General features: G+C 39.1%; 1 protein-coding gene across 1 annotated transcript; it reads left to right on the top strand.

The window, feature by feature from the left end:
* Window positions 1-2,593: 2,593 nt before the first annotated feature.
* CA3 (carbonic anhydrase 3) lies at window positions 2,594-11,674 on the top strand. The gene is made up of 7 exons (XM_060035198.1): window positions 2,594-2,882; window positions 3,620-3,817; window positions 6,011-6,129; window positions 7,834-7,926; window positions 9,005-9,067; window positions 9,927-10,082; window positions 11,037-11,674. The coding sequence occupies exons 1-7, from the start codon at window positions 2,849-2,851 to the stop codon at window positions 11,154-11,156; spliced, it is 783 nt and encodes a 260-aa protein (XP_059891181.1). The 5' UTR covers window positions 2,594-2,848; the 3' UTR covers window positions 11,157-11,674.
* The last annotated feature ends 14,306 nt before the right edge of the window (window positions 11,675-25,980 follow it).

Raw genomic sequence — 25,980 nt, forward strand, 5'->3', positions numbered from 1 at the left:
ATTACTTCAAATCCTAATTTATGCTTTGATCGCAGAGGTGAATAAATAGGCAATTTCTCACTTCTTTTGTTTGTTTCTGATGCACTATAAACACGAAATGTATCAACTTGCAGAAGATTTGACTTGGTTATATTACCTAGCATCTTGCAAAATAAAATGCCAAATCGAGAGTAAAAATATGTCTAAATTTTATCAACTTAGATCTTTCGAGTTTATAATTTTAACATACCACCTCAAACTTCTACATTCAGACACTCCCTCCTCCCAATAATTTTATTTATCCAAATTATCTTCCTTGATTACTCTGTTCTCTCTCTCTCTCTCTCTTCCTTTCTCTGTATGAACACACTCATTTGGGGGATAAATCTTACAAATTGCCCAATACATCAACTTTCCAATAATAGTACTAAGAGAAATACTATGTACATGCTAAGGGATAATTTGTAGCTCTTTTTCTGGCATTATTTTTCTCAGTGTATACCTAACAGTTTTCAACTCCAGAAATCTCAGTGTCTTGGACAAAATTTAGATTTTTCTCTTTGCTCTGTTAACAGGGAATTTTGAAATTTATAGACAAACATGCTGGAGTAAATCAATTAAGATGCAGATGATTAATTTGGGGTTTCTGAAAAATATATTATGGTCTAAAATGACATGATATAAACTGTCTTGAAATTCCAATTTTGATTAACTCTCACGAGAAAGTACAATGAAAAAACCAACATTAGTTTTCAAGACCACAAGCCCAAACCTATTATACATTTCACTTTGCAAATTCTAACTAGTGTTTATGTGAAATTATGTGCTACTGTGCAAGTGTTTAATTTATTATTTTGCAGTCTTTTTAAAATTTTAATTAATGACAACTCATTTTAAAACTCTATGCATAAATAGTAACAATATGATGAATTCCTGGATTGTTGGCCTTGCTTGGTATAAAGACTTTATTTAAAAACTTTATCTGTATCATTACTGTATCAAATAACATGAAATTTAGTTACCAATCTTCTAAACACATATAGCAGAAAAAGAGAGATGGAAACAATTTCGTGAATTGGCACAGGATCGTAGTTTACTAATACAAATAATTATGCAGAATATAACCTCTATTAATCACAAACTACAGCAGCACACTATCACAGTGAAGCAGAAAAATGGCCCAGATATGCCAACTCAGTAGCCTTTCTAATCCAACACTGACATATTTGAGCTCAGAGTCTAAGGGTATTTGCATTGCTGTTTGCTTGGATTTTCCAAACCATCTCAGTTCTTGATTCCACATCGCTATTGTGTGGATCAAATAATCCCTGGTCACAAAAATACGCTGGGGAGTGACTCCCCTGGCGTCCAGGTTATGAGTGTGGTTAGTCATTCCACATGCCTTGGGGATGAGCTATCTTTACCATGATGAGAGATTTCCTTTTCAAGTTTTGTAATCCCCAAATGCAAAAACCTAACATCAATAAAAGTCAAAGTAATTAAGAAAATGTATATTACAACCTTGTTCAAGACAGCACTGGAATTAGGCTTATCTCTTCTTGCTGTCTTTTTTAGAAATAAAATTAATACTGACCTGGAACAAAGAAAAATTTTTTATATATTCTTAAAACTGTAAATATCTACTACACTGGTTCTGCAGTGTGAACTACAACCAGACATTTAAAAAGATATCTTCGACATGTGCACACTGGATATTCCAGTTCTATTCTCCTTTTGTGTGGGTTATCGTACTATAAAACAACTTGGGAGGGGGAGAAAAAAAATACAAAGCAATTCTGGAAAACTTTTCCTCTCTCTTTTCTTCCAGTCTTTCATTATGTCTTGGAAAATGAGGTCATACGTTTTACACAATATTGCTCACTTTATGTTCGTGGCCTTCCAACAACCCAGAAGGTTCTCGACTTTTCGTGAGCAGACTTACAGCTCACGCAGTCGGTAAATCAGGCTCCTGCTCTGCGGTAACCTGCATCCAGATCTCTCCCCGATTCCCGAGACCCAGCCCTCGGAGTCCTGAGGACCAAAGGGACCCATGAGGTTAAGAAATGCTGTCTGGTGTGGTTCCAGGGATCTGGCATCGTCAATCTCTCAAGAATAACAGAGTTAGAGAGCCTGCCCTCCGGCCTCTTTCTTCCCATCCTTTGCTGCTAGGATTTTACAAGTTGCCTGCAAGGGAGTCAAACATGGGTCAGGCAAACAAACGTGTTCTTTCCAGCCACCGAAACCGGATCGCTGGAGCGAAATCAACCCGCAGAAGCATCTGGAGACCGCAGCCAGACGGGCAGCCTGCGCTAAAAGCAACTTCTAAGAGAGGCTGCAAGTGCCGGCGGGGTGCAGATTTTAGTTGGAGGCTAAGCACAACTACCACGCCCCATCCCCCCTTACCAAAAAAAAAAAAAAAAAAAAAAGCTTGGAGGAGGGAGGGAGGGAGGGAGGGAGGAGAGGAGGAGGCGAAAGTCGCCGGTATTTCTGCACAGCGGCGCGCGGGGTTAGAGAGCCGTGCAGCTTTAGGAGCGGGGAGGGAGGAATAGAAGGGCCAGGAGAAGCGCTTCCCCGGAGAGGGGAGGGGAGGGGAGGGGGGAGGGGAGGGGAGGGGGAGGGGAGGAAGGGGAAGGATGCCCTCCGCCCATCTCCCCCCACCCCGACAGCTGTCCAGCTCTTGGAATTCATTGGCTTTCCCACTCCGCCTCCCAAATACCACCCCAATCCTGTTTAGCCCCCCACCACACCGTCGCTGACCTAATAAGGCCATGCAAGTGTGGGGGGACCTATATAAAAGGTGAGGGCTCGCAGGGACTGTGCACCGCGGAGGAGAGAAGGCAGCAGCCGTCCAGTGCCCAAGAAAACCACCATGGCCAAGGAGTGGGGCTACGCCGACCACAACGGTGAGTGTGGGCAGCGGCTCCCGGTCAGTCCGGGATGGTGCTGCTCAGAAAGTGCGCAACTCCAGCAAGTGCGGTGGAGTCGATGGAAACTAACATTTACCGAGCACTTCCTGAGTGCCAAACACTGCTGACCCTTTTACTTTATATCTGATTTAGTTCTCCGTGGTGTGGAGCTGTTATTACTCCCATTGGAGGAAACTCAAGCGCAGAGAGGTTCGGTAACTAGCCCAGATCACAGTGCCTCTGACGGAGAAGTCAGACCACCGAGGGCCAGTTCTCACTGTCCCCTTCTCCATGTACTGGGCAAGCACTTAACCTCTCTGAGCCTGGTATTGGTCTAAGCTGCTCTGCCTGCAGCTCTTGCCTACCCATGGGAAAAGGAATATGGATATGCTCTGAAATCTACTTAGGGTCAGTGTTATTTTATTCCAGCTATATGACAGAAGATGGCATTGGTAAAACGTGATGAAGTCCACTTCAAAAATAAGGCTCTGAGGCTATATTTGAGCAAATACATGGAAAATTTGAGGAAATACACAGAGTTAAATACAGTCTCCAGGTACACTATTAACAAAACTATGAACAGGTCTTAAACACTAAGCCTTGTATTGCCCAATCTGATATACAAGACCTTTTCATAATCACCGGCTAGCCTCTGTGTATTTTGCTGGTTTAGTCACTTAGAGGGCTTGGATTGTGCCACCAAATAAATAAATCCCTTCAATTTGATTTCCCAGGTCCTGACCACTGGCATGAACTTTACCCGATTGCCAAGGGAGACAACCAGTCGCCCATTGAATTGCACACTAAAGACATCAAGCACGACCCTTCCCTGAAGCCATGGTCAGCATCTTATGACCCCGGCTCTGCCAAGACCATCCTGAACAATGGGAAGACCTGCAGGGTTGTGTTTGATGATACTTATGACAGGTCAAGTAAGTATCACACTTAGGTAGAGACACGTGACCATTTTCAACGTCCATATTGGCAAAATGTGATTTATGACACAGCAACAGAATTGGTGGGAAGTGGGGTGCACTTCTTCTCTGAAAAAGGAGATGACATTTAACTTTGCTCTAGTCTTGAAGAATTATATTTATACATAGAAGAGGGATGTCTCACTCTCTAATGCTGGTCACCCAGGCTGCTACAAAATGGCCCCATGCCCAAGCTAAAAGTTGGCAATGCATTCCTGAAATGAAGCTTGATAGGGAGGTGATGGTAATGAGTCCAAATGAGTGTTCTTCAGGCTCTGATGATCTGCACCTGAGGGGTTTTCTGTTTCCTAACCAAGGCCTGGAGAGCAAGGCTCCCAGTCCCCAAAGTGGCACAGATTCCATTCTACAGAGCAAGGAACATAGCAAAGAAACCAAGTAGGTACTCTCTTCCTCTGCTGTGTGGGTAGGGGCCAATCCAGGGGAGAGAGTAGACCCACTGTATGAATCAAGAAGACTTGCCTTCAATGCTTCAGTGGGGTTCATCTGACTAATCATTTTGGTGAGTGTTTTTGAAGAATCTGACAATTTCTCCTTGAGTTGTGATTTGTATTTGTGTGAAAATGAAAAATCTCATGTTTAAAAAAAAATCTCTTCATTTCACCTACACTATTAAGCAAATCAATGAAATAAAAGAAGGCTAATTAGAAATGCTTTATTTCACTGTGAATGAAGTAAGAATCTACCTTTAGCATTTTGGTGCTTGATATACAGTAATACATTTTCCTATAACCACATTTGTAAAAAAATTAAAATTATCCTTACTGATGTATAGGAATGAATATTCTCAATGATGTTGTAGCTAAAGAGTAATAGTTATAATTTCTACCTACTAGCAGGTTCCAGGTAAGGAATATCATAAAAATATATTTTCTTAAACAATAATCTCGTTTGTATCTGCTACTTTTTTTCTCTTCTCCATTTAAATCAAGTTCCATTCTGAAGGATTAGTAACAAAATTAAACAGCATCTGTTAGGTTGGATCACATGAAAATGACTTTTTGTAAGCAAAAATGATTGATTATTGACAATTTCATATAATTCATCCTAATAAATTGGACTCATATGACCAAATAATAACTGTTCCTAGTGGTTGGATAGAAAAAAATGCAGTTAATCAAACCACTCATTCCTACATGACCAAGCTTATACAAGCCTTGTTCTATTGTTTTAGACCTATACTATGGCTTTCAGTGTGCCATTTCAGCACCAGCAGTTGGTCAATCTTTTCTAGAATAGCTACGCTCTGAATTTTATTTTGATCTAGCTTATGTTGCTAAATTTTGATTTTAGGGTTTCTGTATAGTTTCCAATATCCTTTAGAAAATATTTGAACTTCTAAATCACTCCCCAGGCTGAATGAAGTGGAACCAAGTTAAGTGCCAGGTTGGGGTATTTGGACAGCAAACTCACATTCATGCTATGGAGAATCATCTTGTTTAGGGGCCCACATTGATTGATTCCCTGGGAAACTTCTGAATTTTCCATTTCATCTCATTTGAGTAAACACAGTCTGAATTAGACATGGATGAGAGCTCTTGCCTGTAGTACTAAAGAAAAGTGTAGTGAGGCAAGACATGGAGAAGGAATTCACATTTGTTCAGTGATGACTGTGCTGGGCACTGTGATGAGCAGTTTAAAGCCCTTAATCTCATTTAATCCTCACAGCAGCTCTGAAAGGTCAGTATTATTATCACCTTCAGAGAGATGCAGAAATGGGTTCAGAGGAGTTTAGCAATTTGCCTGAGATCACACAACTAGCAAGGGGTGGGGCCGGGATTGGAACCTAAGTCTGCCTGGCTCTCAGCTATCCTGTTCTCTCCAATGCACCCACACAACAGACCTGTGCTTTGCTTGTTTTCATTGCCCATCTCCTGTTTTAATTTTATTTTCATACATGTTAAATTGACATTTAAAAAATAATCAAACAAGCAAACAAAATCAGAAGGACAGAGAAGAGAAAGCATTTATTTTGATATATTCCAAGACTTGACTTTGTGAGAAAGAGACCAGTGTGCTTGGGAATGGCACCATCAGCCCAGCCCATAAAGCTTAGGCTATAAGGGCTGTTTAAAGCAGGGCTCTGTAAAAGAAGTGTGAGTTCACTGCTGACCTAGCTTCTCTGAATCACAGTGCTGAGAGGTGGTCCTCTCACTGCACCCTACCGGCTTCGCCAGTTTCATCTTCACTGGGGCTCCTCGGATGATCACGGCTCTGAGCACAGCGTGGATGGAGTCAAGTACGCAGCGGAGGTAGGAGGAATTGCCGTTACCTACTCTGGATCTCACCCAGTGAAAACTGAAAACAACAATAATGACAGAATAGCATCCAATGCGTTTGCTTCAAGCCTGTGGTTATGAAAAGAGCCGCAATAGTTTAGCATAAACTGAAGCTGCCAAACATTCTAGGTTAGACAGTTAAGAGAGTGTAGGTGAGTTAGTGTCATGCGTGAATAATTTCAAGGTTGTATTTAGAAATTGGATAGCGGCTTAATAATAATAATGTTTAAAAAGCCAGGGACCTGACTGGAACTGAAAAGATAATGGTAGCTAATACTTATTAAGTGCCTACAAGTACTAATTCATTTGATCCTCTCAGCACACTATGAGATGGGCTACAGACAAGGAAACTGAGGCACAGGAAGGTTACATAACAAAGTCACACAGCGCATGAGTGCTAGACCTGTGCTCTACCTTATGCCGATTGGCTTCTTAGTTCATCATCCTGCCCAGTGCTCTAAGCTGCCTCTTTTACAAGACTGTGGTGCTTTAAAAATAGCACTTAGTAATTCTGGCTAATGCTCATGCTCTAGTCTCTTAATGAAGGGTGTGCATATGTGTGTGTATGTTTTTATATGTACATATGTACTTATACAGAGATAGCTAGATACAGATACACACAATTTAATATGAACAAATACTACTCTCTGTTCCAGTTAACCCATTAAAGGAAGGCATCAAATTACAAGGAAATAAGACAAGCCTCCTGCATGTTCTCTGTATAAAGCCAAGCCTATAAGGGGTGACAAATGCCCTGGAGGTGAGGATAATTCCATTTGTACTGCCAAACTTTTCCAGAGGCAGACTCTGGTCAACCATAGGAGCTGAGACAGAAACCTTGGAGCCACTTGTGGACACTCATTTAGGCAGCATCATTAGGCAGCCTAACTAAATTTGACTAAACAGTTAAACTAAACTATAGGAGACCCGAAGTACTTCCCTGTGATCATTTCTCTACAGCCCATCTAGACAGCCAGTGACAGGATAAGTTAATTGAGAATGCCTTCCAGACATCTTCCCCCACAAATGGGGAAAGTTTAGTATATTCCTTACAAATGTGGGCAAGGCTTGCAGTTTGGTCTTTACATGTGGGATTATCTCACACTTTTGGTCTTGAATAAAATACTTCTAAATTGTCATGAACTATTGTATTCTCTTGCCATTCTATATAATGCAATGTGAAAATTTTGACTAATTTAACTAGTGTCTATGTTATCACCTTAACATTATTAAGGTAAGGTTACCACCCGGTTCTAGACCATTTGTTGCTGAAAGGAGAGAGGCATGAAGACACGTAAGAATTTGTCCCCTTATTTTTCCTCTCCTACTTCCCAGTTAATTGTGACTTTAGAATGCTAGCAGATTCCTGTTTATAACTCTGTGTTTCACTGTTTGATTTGGTCAGAAAAAGGACTAATGTTATACACAACTAAAATAATATTTTGAATTGGTTTAACGAAAGTTCAGTTTTCACTGATTCTACCTATCATAACTTTTAATTTGAACCATTAAAAGTCTTACCAAAATATTGCATGTTAATTTTTAGAATTCTGTCAACTTCTGTGAGAGTGTTCAGCAACCTTAAGACTGTATAATTATCGGGTTTATTGTGAATAATTTTATACTTATTTCCTTATTTTGGGAATTTACCTCATAACCTCTGTTCTATGGTTTCAGCTTCATTTGGTTCACTGGAATTCAAAGTATAACAGTTTTGGAAGTGCTCTGAAGCAACCTGATGGAGTAGCTGTGGTTGGCATTTTTCTGAAGGTAAGGTAAAAATTGACCATATATTTTTTACAAAGTTTAGTTCCTTATCAATGCTGAAGTTTTACTCCCTCCTTTTATTTAAAGGGGAGAGAGGAATGAATTTCAGTATTCATTCAACTAGTCAAGATATTTCTGTTAAGATCAGATCAAAATTTTTTGCTCTCCCTTAGAAGAGTAACTTTTGCCATACTTCAGTACCCTTAGCACTTCTAAATTTTCTCAAGATGCAGGATGTGTGTGTGTGTGTGTGTGTGTGCGTGTGTGTATGTGTGTGTATGTGTGTGGTGTGTGTGTAGGGGCAGTGGAGATGGAGCCTTTGAAGGAGCTTATTTCAGTGGCAGTGAGGGCAAGGGCAGCATTGTTCATTACCCTTTCCTGCTACTCCACGTCAATTGCAGGGGAAACCAGAAAAGCCAATGTTGGGAACATCTGTGATGCCGAGTCCCTGGCTGGACATCCACTCGGCTTAGGGTGGCCACCACTCACATGATCCCAGGCTAAGATAGCACATGGAATGTGTGTGTTGTTGAGCCAGCCTTGGTTTAGAGAGGACTTAGTGTCATTAACACATGAATTTAGTGCTAACATAATCTAGATTTTAAGCCAGAGGTGAAAATCTAGCTTCTTTCTTTTTGAATGACCTAATTTGTTTTATGTTCTGAATTCACTGGGTCATTTTCAGTGCTTGAACACAGTACTACAGGAAGTGGAGTGGGTCTGAGCAGAAAGACAATGAGTTTAGTTTTAGATACATTGAGTCCATCCTAGCTCTAATTCTATTAAAAAGAAAAGTAGACTGACTTCACAGAGAAGGTCAAGGACATAGATGTAAATCAACATGTAATTTGTGGTTTTGTACTACAGAGGCCTGGAGTCTAAGTTTAGTTCAGAAAATATATACTCTAAAATCTTGGGGGGGGGGAATAAACTTATGTTTTTGCTTAGTACAAGATATTCTGACAGATTTATAAACACTAGTGGTGGATGGATTAAAATTAGTTTTTAAGACAATCTTAAATTATGGAGAAGAGAAAAATATAGTTGTTGGTTTTCTTTTTCTTTTTCTTTTTTTTTACAGATAGGACATGAGAAACACGAGTTCCAGCTGCTACTTGATGCGCTGGACAAAATTAAGACGAAGGTAAAAAAAATCATTTTCCCTCCCAGAACATAAAAGCAGGGTATGTCAATTTTTTCTTTTTACATTTTCAAGTGTATTTCTTTCACCTAAAATCTGTTAGTAAGTTTGATGAATACGCTAAGCATACATATGAAAGCAAATGCTATTATATTTGTATGTATATTTTTATGGTTTATAGTTTTTAGAGCAGTTTCACATACATAAGTTTATTTAATCTTCATAGTCAACCTGTCAGATAACTATATTTTTAACGAAGTGTTTGAGAGAGAAGTTGAGTGGTGTTCCCCTTCCCAACACACACACACACACACACACACACACACACACATACACACACACACATGCAGAGGTACCAAATGTTTGGGTCCTAGTGTTTCCCTTTCTCTCCTGGGTGGCACCTGTATATTTTAAATCTTAACAGTAGATTCTTCTACTTAGCAGACTCACTTTAATTCTTTCTGTTCTAATCAAACGCTTTATAGTTTTACCACCAGAGAAAGTAAGTATTCTGAGTATGATATTCAATAAAAATGCAAGCCTGTTTTGTATCATCGAGAACCACAGCATTAACTTGTATGAAATATCTCTGTTACAGTTTAGAATGAGTTTGTCGTTTTTCTTGAGAAATGATAGATTTATAGTGCTACCTAGAGTGAATAAGGAATAAAATCGGGTGTGGCAAAGTCATACCATGCAAACCGGCCTCCCCTATCTGCCCTTTATTTCTGAAAGGCACATACTTGTTCACAAGCTCCGTTTTCTCTATTGCATTTGAAATCCATTCTCCCCAAACGGTGAGACGCTGCGGCAGGCGATGCGCATGCGCCCGCTCACCGCGCTGGGTCCCGCTGTCTCCCAGGGCAAGGAGGCGCCCTTCCCGAACTTCGACCCGTCCTGCCTGTTCCCCGCCTGCCGAGACTACTGGACCTACCACGGCTCCTTCACCACGCCGCCCTGCGAGGAGTGCATCGTGTGGCTCCTGCTGAAGGAGCCGATCACCGTGAGCCACGAACAGGTGAGCGGCGGCCGCGGGCCGGCTTTGAGAGCACGCTGACTTACCGTCGCCGGCGGGCTCTGTGAGATACAGACGCTAAACTGAAAATATAAAGCAGTAGATGCTTACCAAACAGCTCTGCGACTGGAGACTTCATAGTTTGCCCCGGTTAATTACGATCAGCCTGTTTAACTTTCTAAAACTCAACTTCCAAAGGGTACCAGGCTAAATGCAAAAACATTTAAAGGTGGTGGTGATGCTGAACAATGCCCAAGTTTGTGCTCTAGAAACACTGAAGGGTACAGATCCATATGAGTTAGACTTTGCTAATTTGGAGAACTCCCAAATACTGAGCCCTGTTTAGGAGATGGAATGGTAAATACAGGTCTGGGGAGAAGATGCTGGTGGAAGGGATTGAACATCCTTGTGAGGTGTATACTGGTTCCCCAGTTTTACAGCTAAGTAGGTTGAGGCTCAGATAGGTTAAGCAGTTTGCTCATGATCACACAGCCAAGGGCAGGATCTGAGATTGCACCTCCAGTCTGTCTGCTTTCAACACCTTGGACCTCTCTCCTCAGGCCTCCCTTCTAAGTGTTCATGTAAATTGACTTCATTAACTTATGCAATGAAGGGCCAGTTGAGCTTATTGTTTGCACTGTCTTCCATTCCTACATAAGGGATAGATTTCATACTGATCTGTCGAATTAAAATAATTGTTTCAGAATTCAGGAGGAAAAGGTTTTGACCAGAGGGTATGGTGATCCTGTATAAAAGGAAGAAAAGTGTTTTTACAAATTTAAAAGAAAAAAAAAAAGGTTTTTGTTACTCAGAACCAAATAACTCTCACTGCACATTGGAGACAAGTTTTGTAGTTTGCTTGTTTAGAAAGCTGACGATTTCTAACTCTTTGTCACACGCTTAATGTGTCCACTTTGTCCGAATGTCACGCTGACAGCCTTCCCTCGCCCCTTGCAGATGGCCAAGCTGCGGAGCCTCTACTCCAGCGCGGAAAATGAGCCCCCGGTGCCCCTGGTGAGGAACTGGCGCCCTCCACAGCCTGTCAAAGGCAGGGTAGTGAAGGCCTCCTTCAAATGAGGCTGCTGGAGCTTGCCCTCTTCAGGAAAGGAAACCTACACTGCAGAGTTTGGTTCCTTGTCTCCTTTTGGTGCTTCTTACTCCAAGTATATTTCACTTTTCCATACCAAGCAATGAAGATGAGAGATGTGATCACCAAGAAACCGGAATTAACTATTGACAAGATCTAATATGAAAGCATTTGGCCTTTTTAATAATCACCTTTCCTGTAAAAACAACATTTCTAGTAAGATTTCAAAGAAGAAGAAACAGAGTTGGAAGAGGAAAGGTAGAGAAAAATGGCTGTTGGGCACCATTTTTGTGTCATCTTAAATTTCACAGAACTTCAGTTTACTCTTTTCATGTTATGAGTTATCCATCTTAAAGAAATAATGAGTAATTATATACGTGGGGGTAGAGGTGTCTGAAGATCGTATAGCAATTCAGCATAAGCCAGAAATTAAAATGACTGTGGATACCAAGAATTGAGATGATGATGTGTTTTAACCTTTAAATAAAACCAATAAGAGGTCCATCACTTATTAACATTTCAACTACTGTAAAGATTGCCTGGTTTTGATTATCAATGAAAGTAAAATACACGGACTAGGAGTTTTTAAAAATATTTGACCCATTATTTGAACACTTTCTTCATAAAGATGTTGACTTTATCCTAATATTTTTCTGTACCTGAAGGAGGGCCATTTATTTTTCATTTTACTACTTTTATCTTTGCATGCTTATTAAAATAAAAACTGCCTCTGATATCTTTCTAATTTGAGTGTGGGATTAATGATTCCTAGAACATGCAGGAGTGAATGCCTGCACTTGAAGTAAAAGCAGTTGTACTGATCATCAAAACTAATAAAGACATGAATGTAAACAGTTGAGTGTTGTATTTTTTAAGGAGGGAGAACATTGTAAGTTTGTTTTTATAACTGAAGTGACTCAAATTCTGAGTTGGATTGGAAGCTACATTCCTTGTAGAGCAGCTGAAGCAATTACTGGGGGCCTTCCAAGGAAATTGCAGTCCGGAAGATGAATGTGTAGCCATACATTTGACAGTGTGGACTAGTTTCCAGAGGCCTCAAAGTTGGTTTAGGATTCTGGGGTCCATACCAGTACCATGGTTGCTAACTTAGGGGCATGGAATCAAGTCAGACTGTAGCCTTTATGTCATTTTTTTTTTAAATGTGCATCAAGGTAACACCAGTCTAACAATGCAAAAATCCATACATTGGGACCTTCAAAAATATCTTTAGACATAAAGTCTAATTTTGCAGTTAGTGGCTTTGATAAATCTTTTATCACATCACTGGCTAATATGTTAACTTACTTTCAAAAATGGCAGCAATAATTGAATTACCCTAAGGAATGAAAATGGTCTTGGGTCAGGAGAGTCCTGCAATGCTGGAAGTCAAGTCATGTGACAGAGTCCTAGGAGGCTAATGTTACTTAATGGTTTACCACTTGGGTCAAGTAAAACCAGGTTGGTCAGTGCAAACTGGTTGTATTAATTAAACTCCTTGAAATTAGGAGGTGTGGAGCTTTCATCAGTTAGTGGTAGTACACAAAATGATTCTCTCAGGGTACTTGGTAATGCTGGGAACACTCTAAAAATGTACCCAATGTACACTCTTATGTGGTGGAGGAACATATGACTTAATTCTAGCTACAATGGTGCTTACACAAGCTTACACAGGCTGGAACAGTTTTAAGGAAAAATGTCTAATCAAGAGAAGGTATCTCCCTAGACCATGAGCTCCATTAGGGCACAGACATAACTCTTGTACACTAACATCCCCCTTTTTGCCTAGTATGGTATCTGGCACTGGATAAGCACTCAATAAACATTTGATTTCATGAACATAGATGAACCCAGGACAAATACTCATCTTCTTTAACAACACAGGATTAAAACTAATACTGTTTTTTGCTCATCTCATTCAGTTTGGGTCTCCTTGGAAAATGATCTCTTTAGCTTCAGGTGGTAGCCTTCCAGTAGAACATATATTCCCTGCCCGCCCCATCCAAGTCATTGCCAATGATCACAATTATCACCCAACTTAAAACTTCCTCTCAACTTCTCCCTGCAACTCAAAGTGCTGAATTATTATAAATGTCCATTAGAATATTGAAACCACACTTGTGTCCTTATTCAGTGGGGGGACAATTTTCCTGATCGTGCACAGTCTTCCAAACAATTACATTTTAGGCATACACAGCCTACAGAGGGGACATGGCTAGGAACTGCTGTGGTGAAAAATGTTTCCACATCTGCCAACTTTTGTTCTTCAGATATAATCATTTCAGATATTTTAAAACTTCAGCAAAGGGCAGAAACTAATTTGAATGACGTGTGTTATAATAGATGATTATATCCCTAAAAGTCTATGAATAGGGCATCAACAATAAGAATTTACTGAATATAGGGCATTACTACATTTTGAGAGGGTGTACATAATTCCTACCCCTTTAATGGGGAGACAGAATATATTTATGAAGAGGTAAATAACTATTCAGAACCACTGATCCAAAATTCTTTACGTGCAATCAGTGAATACTTGTGTAGATGAATGGGAAGTATTCTACATAGAACATGTAAAACTGAAGATTTTGGTGTCTAACTATAATCATTTACATAATTAAATAAATATGGGTGAGATTGATCAACTATAAACAAGCTTGGATAGATGTGAAAAATTAGTATGTCAGTTACTCAAATAAGAATTGGCACAAATAAAATTGTTCTAAAAGAAATACATATGGTCCAAAACCACATCAGATACCATGTATAAATAAAGTTAATGAGATTTTAGTTTCTCCTCTAATACCCTCTTATTTGATATTAAAAAGGAACTGTGGACATGAACAAAATACACTATTTTAGCAGACAAAGAATAAGTGAGAAGTAAAAAAAACTGCAAATGTCATATTTTTAGAAATTCTAAAAATTTCAAGTTTAGTATATGAAGATTTAATGATTTTTTTAAAATGACCCCTAAGGTAGCACTTAAAGACTTAAAATGCAAATAAGACAAAATCAAGTTTGCATGTTATTTTCATTTAGATCACTGGATGGCAGCAACACATTTAAAAAATTTCACTTGGGTCCCTAGATGACAGCAAAATAATTACAAAAATGACAAATGAAATGTCATTCATAGAGCAATGAGGGTTTTTATTTTTAAATCCTAAATACCCTATTTCCTTTTCCCAAATGTTCAGTATTAACCATCAATATCTATCCACAACAGAAAAGATGGTGAGAGAGTCTTACATATTTCTGATATATATATTTTTAAAACACATGGTCAATCTGTTTTTTTTTAATTAATTAATTAATTAATTTTTGGCTGCATTCGGTCTTCGTTGCTGCACGCAAGCTTTCTCTAGTTGCAGAGAGCAGAGGCTACTCTTCGTTGCGGTGCACCGGCTTCACATTGTGGTGGCTTCTCTTGTTGCGGAGCACAGGCTCTAGGTGCATGGGCTTCAGTAGTTGTGGCTTGCAGGCTCTAGAGCGCAGGCTCGGTAGTTGTGGTGCACGGGCTTAGTTGCTCCACCGCATATGCGATCTTCCTGCACCAGGGCTTGAACCCATGTCCCCTGCATTGGCAGGCAGATTCTTAACCACTGTGCCACCAGAGAAGCCCCTTTCCGAGAATTTTAATAGCCAAAAGTGAGGCCTGTGTGTTAGTAGTTGGTACACTAAAACTGAGACAAATGAGAAATGAACATTACAATCCTGTTCAGTCTTCTGGAGGCCTGGGTATAAGGTACACAGCACTCCCCCAATACGTGGCCTCAGGCAGGTTAACTTCTCTATGCTTCGCTGTCCTCATCTGAGTGATAAAAGTACCTGCTCAGAGTGTTAAGTATTAAATGAGTTAATATATGTAAACCTCTTAGAGTATTTATTCCAGACATAATAAAACTCTTAACAGCAGTTAACTATTATCTTCTGTAAGTTAATTTTACGTGACCAAGAAAAATTCCAGTGGCTTATTTAATACTTAAAGTCATGTTTCTTTCTTGATGTTTCTATGAGTAAGGTCATGAATCCATGTCTTATCAATTTAGATAAGACTAAGGAGTTAGTTACCATAATGGGCTCCCCTAATGAGTTCCCTCTGTGCTTGGCATTGGGGAAATGGTTTCTAAAAACAATGGCGATAACTCTTGTCTGATACTTTTGAGCAGCAAAAACAAGTTGTGGCTCCATTAGAAACCAGCACAAAGCTAGAAGGGGTGATTTGGGGGGGATCAGAAAATTTTCTGGAGGAAGTTTCTATTCCAGAGCTTTGCACCTGACCTTCTGAGGAAATGTATGATTAGCAAAACATCCAAAAACTAAACCAAAATAGAGAGGTGAGAGAACTATGGTGTTCACTCTGTTTGGCTGACTTTGGAATGTTGGCAGGATAGAGTAGCTCGGAGTGCTGTGTGAAGTGGAAAATCTATCCTCACCGTAAGTACAGGAAGTCTCTTGCCTTGAAATTAATTTGGGACTTGTCTAGGCATGTCATAAAATCAGAATCCTGAATGAGATGCACAAGTCATCCTGGGGGATGAGTTTATCCATTTGGGGGCAACTCAACTTCAATTGTACAAAAGGAAATAAAACAGTCGAGGCTTAAAATCCAGGATCCAGGGAATGACTAGAGAACTAATTAACTACTTCAGATTTGAAGGCACTTAATGGCAATCACTTGACAACTTGACCAGGTGGATAATCACAGATAATCAGCAGGAGTAAGAGTGAGTGTAACGGTGCGGTCACAGGGGACCAAGTGCACTACAAAAGCATAAAACCCAGTGATTTAAAAACTAATTTTAGCCAGGTGAGAATCGACTCTGTGCAGTAAACGAGGAATCAGATTCTCCCTTGTATTTAAATTATTCCCAGGTAGAGGAGCCTGGAAGCTCAGGAAAAATATTTTGGCCATTAAATGTACATATTCTGTTTCAGCATGCCCGTACATTTCTATCCTACTCACTCAGCTCATTTGAAATTTGGATGGTTACAAACACATTTGTTCAAGGGAAGTCATTCCCCCAAGGACAATTGAGTCCCATGAAAGTATATGACAAATGGAAGTGTCTGAAAATACAGTGCAACTTGGGTTCAAAGATTTCACACTTCTCCCTCCTGTGTGTGTGATTGGTTTAATGGAACACAGGACCCCAGAGAAGAGGCCTGACATGGGTAGGGAGACTGTGCAAGCCAAGCAGAGAAGATGGAAGGGTGAGGCCCAGGCCAGGGAAGAACTGAGAGCTAAGCAGGAAAAGGTGCATTTCGACAGTCGGCAATACGGAAACTTTAGTCCAGTGAAGACCTAGGGCTCAGGTTCTTGTACCAGGAATTAATTAATTTTAAGAGTAACAAGATTATTTATCAATGTATCTGTAATGTAAGTCGGTGTGTACATGTGTGTATGTAAGTGTGATGAGTAGTGGGGGCAGGGAGATTTTAGGTGGGTAAGGACTTTCTCTGTCTTGTTATACTACAGAGGCCCCAGTACCTAACACAATTATCTGGAACATAGTCAGTGCTGGAAAAGTACTTGTTGAATGAAGGGAGGAATGGACGGGTGGATGGACAGATGGACAGATGGAAGAGGCAGTGAGAGTCCTAAAATAATGAATGCCAGTCTAAGTTCCTAAGCTGGTGGGAGCTATGTCCTCATCCTAGGAAGGTCAGTGACTAATATCTGGAAGGGTTCTTGGAGAAAAACAGGGGTTACCATTGCAGCCACCCAGGCTTGTCTGTACAGAGAGTGTGGGTGCCAGAAGAGAAACAGTTTTACATGTATCCAAACTTTATCATTTGCAAATTTAACTGAGTATAGAAGAGACATATTTTAGGAGATATAAAAGGAGATTCTCTACCAGAGTATTTATCTCTTAGCACCCATGCTTCTAATATGCAAACTGAAGGTAGTTGGCAATGAGCCTGTGACATTGGGCTCTGGTGATACTAACTGGCACGATTCATGCTAGTGCTTGAACTTTTATAAATTTGCCTTTATTTTCTCATTTGTCATTTTAGTTCTCCATTTCATTCACCTTTGTGCTCATAGCAATTCCACATACATAATAAAGATAACTCTTTAACTCAAATGCTTGTGTTATGGGCAAAGTATGATACTTTTGAAGATTCAGTAAAGAGTTTCAACTGACAGGTTCCACCCCACCCAAGCAAATGATGGTCAATTCAGGTAAATGTCCTGCCCTCCACAAACAACACAGACATATACACCACATACATCCTCACACACTTGTAATTACTACCTGGAGCTTTACAATATAGTGGATGACTCTTTGAGGAAAAACATTTACTCAGGCAGTGAATTTACCAGAAATCAAACTCAAGTTCTGTTTTGACAGGTGGGGAGCGGGGTAGGAAATGCCAGTTGGCAGCTCAATTCATAACTAGAAGTGTAAATCTCTGGTTGCCTCTATAACTTTTTTTAATTTAAAGAAGTATTTTAATGATATTTCATCAGAGGTCTAATTTCTTTCTATTAGTTTGTTTTCTCTGACAAAGGGCCTGTTGTCAAGATTGTGAGGTGCACTAAGCCTCTTGTTCTTAGCAGCTTGATATGGAACATTGATTAGGCCCTTGTAGGGGTGGGGAGTTTCAGAGGAATTATAAAATAAGCACAAGGAGCAAAGAAGAAAGTTTGCAGCTTGCTAAGAATGTCGTGGTTTTAGCTGGGCAGAAGCATTCAATATTTGATATATAATTTTAAAAGTATTTGCACATGACTAAAGAAACCCTTTTCTTTAAAGGATTTCATGCTTTTCAAAAGCAATTATGTGTCGAGTATAAAAGAAATAAAAGTAGGTCAAGGATCTACCTGGAAGCATCAAGGAAGAGAAAAAAAAAATGAAAAGAAAGAGTCCACCTTCAAACATTACTCAAGGGAAATTGTACTAAATGTGGCTGTGACTGCTGAGGGGAAGGCCTTATCGGGCATGGCCATGGTGCCCAGCACACTGGGCATGAAATACATGGTAAATAGTGATATCAGTGTCATTGGAAAGAAGGAAAAGATAGCAGAACCAAGGGCACAGGCGACCTGCAAAACCTGGCCCTGGGTCACCTAGGCCTCTAGGCCAATAGTGGACTCCAGACTCTTTTTGGATGATATAGCCACTAGGGCTCAGTTTTAGAACATGAACCCCCAATATAGAATTTTTAAAAATAAATTATATACTTACAGCATTATACTGCTATATATGTTATAAAATATAAATAAAGTAGAAATTTTCAGGGAGTGAAAAAATAGCTATTAAGAGAAACATTCTCATGGTTTTTTTTCCTGCCATGGAATGGTCCTTCATGTGCACCCCAAGGTGTGTGCATTGCATGTGGAGGCGGCTGGTTTGGAGCCATCCACTAACAAGACCAGCTTAGACAGTCTCCTGCCAGCCAATCAACTTCACTCTGTTCTATGATTCCTCATCTCACTGGGCCACTGTTGCATTCACTGTCTCACCCAGTGGGGATTAGCTGAGTGTAGAAGTAGAGAGGATAACTCTATCATACGTGTAAGAAAAATAGGGCAAATAGGCCCTGCTGTGAATTGTGAGAAGTCTAGCACACAGCTTCGACTGACCAGTTTTGACCTTGGGTTAGGTGGTTTTTTGAACTGGTTATAAACTCTTTTAGCTCAGTCAAAGATGGCCAAAGAGAAAGACAAGAAAAAGAAAAGGGCATCCCATCTTATCAAAGATAACTCAAGGGATATTTACTATACTATTCCTTCTGTCCCTTAAAATATGGAAATTTATTCATTCAAGTGTGTATTCTGTACAAGGCACTATGCTCTAGAGGAAGAGAAAGAGAAGGAAGAAGAGGAAGAAGAAGAAAGAAGAAGAAGAAGAAGAAGAAGAAGAAGAAGAAGAAGAAGAAGAAGAAGAGGAAGAGGAAGAGGAAGAAGGAGAAGGAGAAGGAGAAGGAGAAGGAGAAGAGGAAGAAGAAGAAGAAGAAGAAGAAGAAGAAGAAGAAGAAGAAGAAGAAGAAGAAGAAGGAGAAGGAGAAGAAGAAGAAGAAGAAGAAGAAGAAGAAGAAGAAGAAGAAGAAGAAGAAGAAGAAGAAGAAGAAGAAGAAGAAGAAGAAGAAGAAGAAGAAGAAGAAGAAGAAGAAGAAGAAGAAGAAGAAGAAGAAGAAGAAGAAGAAGAAGAAGAAGAAGAAGAAGAAGAAGAAGAAGAAGAAGAAGAAAAGAAAGAAAAGGGGAAGCAGAAGCAGAAACAGAAGCAGAAGCAGAAGATGAAGAAGAAGAAGAAGAAGAAGGAGAAGGAGAAGGAGAAGGAGAAGGAGAAGGAGAAGGAGAAGGAGAAGGAGAAGGAGAAGGAGGAGAAGGAGAAGGAGAAGGAGAAGGAGAAGAAGAAGAAGGGGAGGAGGAGGGGGAGGAAGGGAAAGAGAGACAGAGGCACTCAGAAATATGGAGAAAATTTGTGTGGAATAACTTTGAAAATGTTGCAGCTTGTAAAACAAAGAAAATTTTTGTGAAGTGGTAAAACAAATGCACATAAGTAATATGAAGCAAAGAAGTATAACAGAAATGCTATGGAGTTTCAACATCAGGAACAATATTTTTAGGTTATGGACTACTTCTCTTTTAGCCCCAAATCCTCATTTAGCCGTCCAAAACTTTCAAGATATCTTTTATTTTTTCAAGATATCTTTTCTTGCATAAAATAAACTTACTTTCTGTTTAGGATTAACCTGGATAAGTACAAAATGAGCAAACTACAGAATTATAAAATGTAACCATCTCTGTTTCCTGTGGCCTATCCATATATATTTTAAGATTATAAAAGTGCTGGTTTCCCATTTCTATACTCTTAAGACAGTTTCCAGAAAACCAAATTTATCTGGATCTAAGCCTTCCATGGGCTATTCTGGCATGAGTGATGCTCTAGAAGCATAAAGTAATTTACTTTACTCCTGTAAAGTAAAATGACGTCTAAAGGCTAAGGTTCTCACTGGGGGAAAAGACATAACTACATGGAGACACTTGAGGGCACCCTAAGCAACAGCCTAAAACAACAACAACAACTCATTAAAAGTATATATTCAAATTTAAAATTTGGGGTGGGAAACTATGTTTTGCCTCTAGTTTATGACACCAGTGAATCCTGACTCCTGCCCTTGATAAGGGGGAAAAATCTGCTTGTCATGCTTATAATTCCCCTTGCATGGAAAAGTTAAATTGTTCTTGTTACTAAAAGGAAGTCAAAAATTCCCCATTCAAGGTGGTGATTTATAAGCAAATGAGAAGTTTAATCATGTGATAAAGTTACTACTAACATAACCAGCTCTCATGATTTGGTAGAAAAGCCATTATTGAATACATGCTGAAGCAAAGTGAATAAACAATCATCGTAAGGTGCAGACATGAGATTGTATGCTTTTCTATCCAATCCAACCAACAAAAATGAGTGAGAGCATATTATGGGCAAAGCACTCTCCTAGGGCTCATGTGTTGCTGGATACATACATAACTTTTACAAAAGCATTACCATACAGATACTCTTCAGACAGGGTTTCATGATCATGGTACTATTAACATTTTGGACTGAGTAATTCTTTGTTACAGGGGGCTGCTCTGTGCATTATAGGGTGTTTAGCAACATTCCTGGATGCCAGTATCACACTACCCCCCCATCACAAGCAAAATGTCTCCAGACACTGTCAGATTTGCCTCCAGGTGAGAACCAACGGTCTAAGAAGAGGTGGACTTTATTAAATTGAATACTGCATGGTGCCACGTGTGGTAGCTTCCATGGAACATAAAATATTTTAAATATATAATTTGCATTTTTAGTGTAATTGTCTCACTTGATATTTTCATTCCAGTTCTGGTTGATTGAAACAATGTTTGAATTCACCAACTACTCTTAAAAATTAAATAGATTTAATTACTACAGAAAAGTTGAAATGTTACTAGCTTCCATGAAAGAAAAAGACACATTTAGGAACTAATTTTTTAAACGTCTGAAAAGCAGTTTACTAAGGGAAGTTGAACTCATCTGTTTATTAGATGTATACTTAATGCCAGCTCCTGCCACTTTAGTGATTGGTAGGAAACCCGAAAAATGACAAGTATGTCGATATAACTTTGTTTTACAGAATAGTAATGCATGCATAATCCGAATGCACTGTTACTATATCACCTTGAGGCTACACAGCAGATTGCTAAGTGCTCAAACTGTAGAGTGGGACAACCTAGGGCAAAATGACCTACATCTATGCCTCAGGGCTGTGTAAAACCTTCAGAATCATGCTTGCAGCATAATCAGATTTCCAAAAATGTTATTTTTTTATAAGAGTAGGAACTCCAAACATATTCCTTAAGTAAATGTGATTTTTTTCGTCCAAGTTAGAGAAACAGAAAAGCCAATTCATGATTTTACAATGGGAAGTACTATAATAATAATTATACCATTTATTCAATAAAGAAAATGTTCCAGAACCATATCTGCTATCTTCCAGATGTTAGTTCTCATCATAATGCTTCAGACCTAGAATTTCCCCCTAATTAACAAATAAAGTAAGCAAAGTTCAGAAGGATCATGTAGCTCACTCAAGGTGATAGTAAAACAGCACGTGAGTGTTAGAGCCAGAATCTGGACTCAGGTCCATCTTCTCAGAAAGTTCATTCCCACTGCACAGTTCTGTGCCTCTCTGCTACACTAACAAGAATCCTAACGGAGCAGCTAACAACATCAGGCATCATGCTAGCTTACATGACTAAATCACACGAATTAGCCCATCTAACACTCACAACAACCCTAGGTACTCTTATTACATTTGGATGTAGAAACTGAGGCTTGAGTAGGTGAAATAAATCATCCAAGGCTGAGTAGAAGGTAAGTCGTAGAAGCTGAATCCAAACTCAGGAAGCCTGGGCTCTTGGCCACTATGTGATACTGCCTCCCATCCTACAGTAGAAGAATGTCAAGAGACTCAGAGGCTAAGAAGGAAGCCAGAACCAGGATTAAAATGGCTTGATGGGTCAGGAAAAGGAGTTTGAATCTTTTTGTGAAAAGTCATCGTCAGATGGTCAAAGGCAAGGGAGTGAGGGAACAGCAAGTGCATTCTGGGAACCTCTACAAATTTCCTCATCCATAAAATAAATAATCAGACTAGATAATCGCTAAACTCCTTTTAGTTCTGAAGCACACTATATTATTGCAGTTTGTATCATTCCCTTCCTTCCAACCTCCTGGTGGCTTCCCTGCACAGTTAGTATAAAATCCTTCCCGGGGAGCAGGGTCTGAAAGGCTCTGCAAGTAGCTGCCCCTGCCTGCCTCTGACTTCACCTCCTTGCCTTCTTTTCCTCGATCACAGTGCTTCCATCACAAGTTTTTCTGTTCTAGAAATGTCCTTGTTCAGGGCCTTTACATTTACTTTTTCCTCTGCTTGAAATGTCCTTCCCCAGGTCTTTCCTTAATGGTTCCAGAAATGTCACTGCTTTCAATAGGTCTACCATAACCACTGCACCTACAATAACATCCACCCCGTTACTCATTACCTCACTGGAAATTCACTTTTCTTGTTGCTTATTCATTTATTGTATTCTACCCCCATCCATCCCCATGTAAGCTCCACGAAGGCAGGGACTCTGTGGATCTGGTGCATGGCTGCAGCTCGTGTGCTGCAGCCTGGCACATAACAGTACTTGACTGATTTATTGAATGAATGAATGGATAGATGACTACAGTTTTTACAGCCCACATAGTACCTAAAAAATAGTAAACACATAACAGGAGTTCAAAAAACATATAATAGTAGTAATGATAACTAGGATTTATCAAGTTCTAAATATTGGCACTGTGCTAAATCTTTTGTACAAATTATGTACATTAGTCCTTGCCTACTCTAGCAGGTGGGTAATTTTATTGTCCTAGTTTTTCAAATGAGGAAATTGAATCTTTGCAAGACCAAGCAATTTGCCCAAGGTCAGAGTGCTAGTAAATTAGCCCAGATTCAAAACCAAGTCTAATTTCAGCACAATGTTATTTGTTAACCGACTGGCTTCTGTACAGAGCAACTGCTATTGCCTCCATTTGGATTAGTGACTTCATAATTTCAAACAGCATTACTTGGGTAGTTACTAGTTGCGTCCGGGAGCTCATGCCAGATAAAAGTCATAGATACCTAGGATTCGGAGGTGAATAATGTGATACAGTTCCCAGCTTCAGGTGGCTCAGTTTAATAAGAAAAACAAATATGCAAGTGTGCTAGAATGGACTTCTCCATAGCCCAAACACTCCTCCCTCCCCCCACAAAAAACTGCATGCTGCGGAAAGCTCATTCTTCTTGTTTCCCTGAACCTTGCCCAGGTATTTAATTTTGCATTCATTACATTATATTCTAACGGTTTAGCACTGTCTGGGGTGAACTGAATAGCCATTTACTGAGTGCCTTGATGTAGCAGATGATTTATACATAGTCTCTAATTGAATCCTTATAATAACCCTGAGGTGGGTGTCATTATTCCTACTTCAAAAATGAGCAGCCAGCAGCTTCTTGGGATGGTGAATTACAACTTGATGATCATAATAGTGTCTGATTAGAATGTGCTATCGAAAATACTTGGATGGATGAATATGTGTGCAAAGACCTACAGGAGCCCCAAGAAGGGATTGGCTCTTAGCCTGCATAGATATTTACTTGAAAACTATGATTGTAACAAACATGAGACTAGTTAACTTTTTATTATCTTATTAGTTCTGTAGTTAAATGTTTAATAAACTATGTATATTTCACCTTGTAAAATATATTAAAAATATCTTTACTTTGAGGGGGAAAAAGCAAATACTTTTCCATTTTATTTTATATTTTTAGCAAGATTAATATGTTAGAAGCCTTTTTATTATGACAATTAGAGTATGGACTTCAAGATTTTTATATTATGTTTCCCTAGTCTATAGCCTGCCATTTCTTCCTCCTGGGGCAGGAAAAAAGTGCCTTTCTTCAGATACTGTACAGTTTCTTTATTTAGAATTATTCTGAAATGAACAAGCCTTTCCCTCTAGTAGAAACATGGGGACAGGAAAATTAATATTTTTTATATTTAAAAATCCAATCTTAGAGTAGTCTTTTGAACATAACTGAATTATGACTGCCTGCTAAGAATGCCCTCAGTAAAATAAAGTTACATTCTGAATGTATCTACATGAAGGCACAAAGCCATCTCCAGCACTGAAAAAAAATGGACAGAAAAAAGTATTGACAATCACTGTAATAAAAAAAGTTAATAAAAAATGTAGATCTCTGCTGAATATCCAAAGGTAAGATATAATTTCTGCCCTGCAGTGAGCATGTGACATTCTCCCCAAGCACAGCTCTGTGGGGAGGGCCTGCTCCACTGAAAATGAGTTCATTTTCTAGAAGTGAGAGAGAAGGGAGAAACTCACTTGAATAATAAGAATCTATTTTCTGAACTGCAGTTTGGTGGTGTTTGAAGTTTTAAAGATATTTAATAATCAAAATATACTCTTATTACTTCCATGTTAGTAAAGCCACAATCCAGCTCCACAGAAAATGAGAGAGACACAAGGATTCCAAGGATTCTGAAAGCCTAGCTAGCTTCACAGACTCTTTAGAACCCACTTTACATTCATAGACTTAGTATTCAACTCTTAGCACTTACCAACTTTTCATCCCCAGGGCCTAGTGAAGAGTCTCGTAGAAACTGCAAGGCCCTCTCCTTTTGAATTAAGTAAATATTTCAAAATTATGCAAAGAATCAAAATTATTTTACGGGCTCCACAAGAGACTAGGCAGCTACAGAGGCATAAATAAAAGGTTCTTTGTAACTACAAACTACATTTTCTGATGTTACTAGAAATCAAAAATAGCTCATTGCCTAAGAAATCATGGTGACATCAACCAGAAGACCCCAACACAAGGAGGGTATACACTTTTCTGGAGACTTAGGACAAAAACAAGTAAATCTAAATATGAATCATATTTGTTTGTGTGGAATTGACTGAAATAAATAGTAAATAATGATTTTGAGATCAACATTACAAAAATTTACACTAATATTATAATTTATCCTTTTATTTGTCTATAAGAGTAATATGATGTTAAGGCTGATAGAACTGTGTAAAACTGTGTCTTGCTGCCCCAATTTTAACTCTAATACTATGCTCTCAAAGATCACAGAGATCCACAGGAAAGAAAATCCTTCTCCACTTTTTGTGGCAAAGTCCCCTGAGGGAAATGAATTCTGTCCCCACCTCAAAACAGTCCTGACTTACCCATTAGGTACAGGAAAAACAGTGACTCAGGCTCACAACACTTTTCAATATCCATGAAAATATTTTCTTTTAAAATCAGAAGAAAAAATTGAACATTTAGATCAAAGAAAAAATTTAAATATATAATATTAAGGTATTAATCTTTATATCAATACAGCCATAAATACCTGTATGTGTGTGTGAGCTTGTGCGTGTGTGTATGTTTATGAATAAGGGACCCATAAAGGCAAAATGCCTAGGGCCCAGGAAAGCTATAATGCTGCCTTGTCTCAAAAATATCCTGTCTTAAATTTCTTTCAATTGGTTTTTAGGTATGCCAGATGCCAAGTTTCCTTTGTCAGCCGAGGAAATTCTCATCTTTTTGCAAGAAATTCTTTCTTTTACCCAATTCCTGTTAGAAAAGTGATTCTTTAGAAGTTTTGATTGCTTTAAATTAATATGTACTCAACTAGGAAGTCTCTCCCGCAAAGTTAATTTTTTAAAGAGAAAAAAGAAGATGGGAGGTGATGAGCACTTTATATGAGACCTTGACAGCTCTCAAGGAAATGCATTCTCCCTTGCT

The sequence above is a fragment of the Delphinus delphis genome, chromosome 17, assembly GCF_949987515.2.
Source record: "Delphinus delphis chromosome 17, mDelDel1.2, whole genome shotgun sequence".
Classification (NCBI taxonomy): domain Eukaryota; kingdom Metazoa; phylum Chordata; class Mammalia; order Artiodactyla; family Delphinidae; genus Delphinus; species Delphinus delphis.

Excerpts from the sequence above, each read along its gene's own strand:
- CA3 (XM_060035198.1), top strand. The coding sequence starts at position 2,849 with ATGGCCAAGGAGTGGGGCTACGCCGACCACAACG. Across the intron at positions 9,068-9,926 it reads TGGACAAAATTAAGACGAAG|GGCAAGGAGGCGCCCTTCCC; the intron begins GTAAAAAAAATC and ends GCTGTCTCCCAG. Across the intron at positions 10,083-11,036 it reads TCACCGTGAGCCACGAACAG|ATGGCCAAGCTGCGGAGCCT; the intron begins GTGAGCGGCGGC and ends CGCCCCTTGCAG.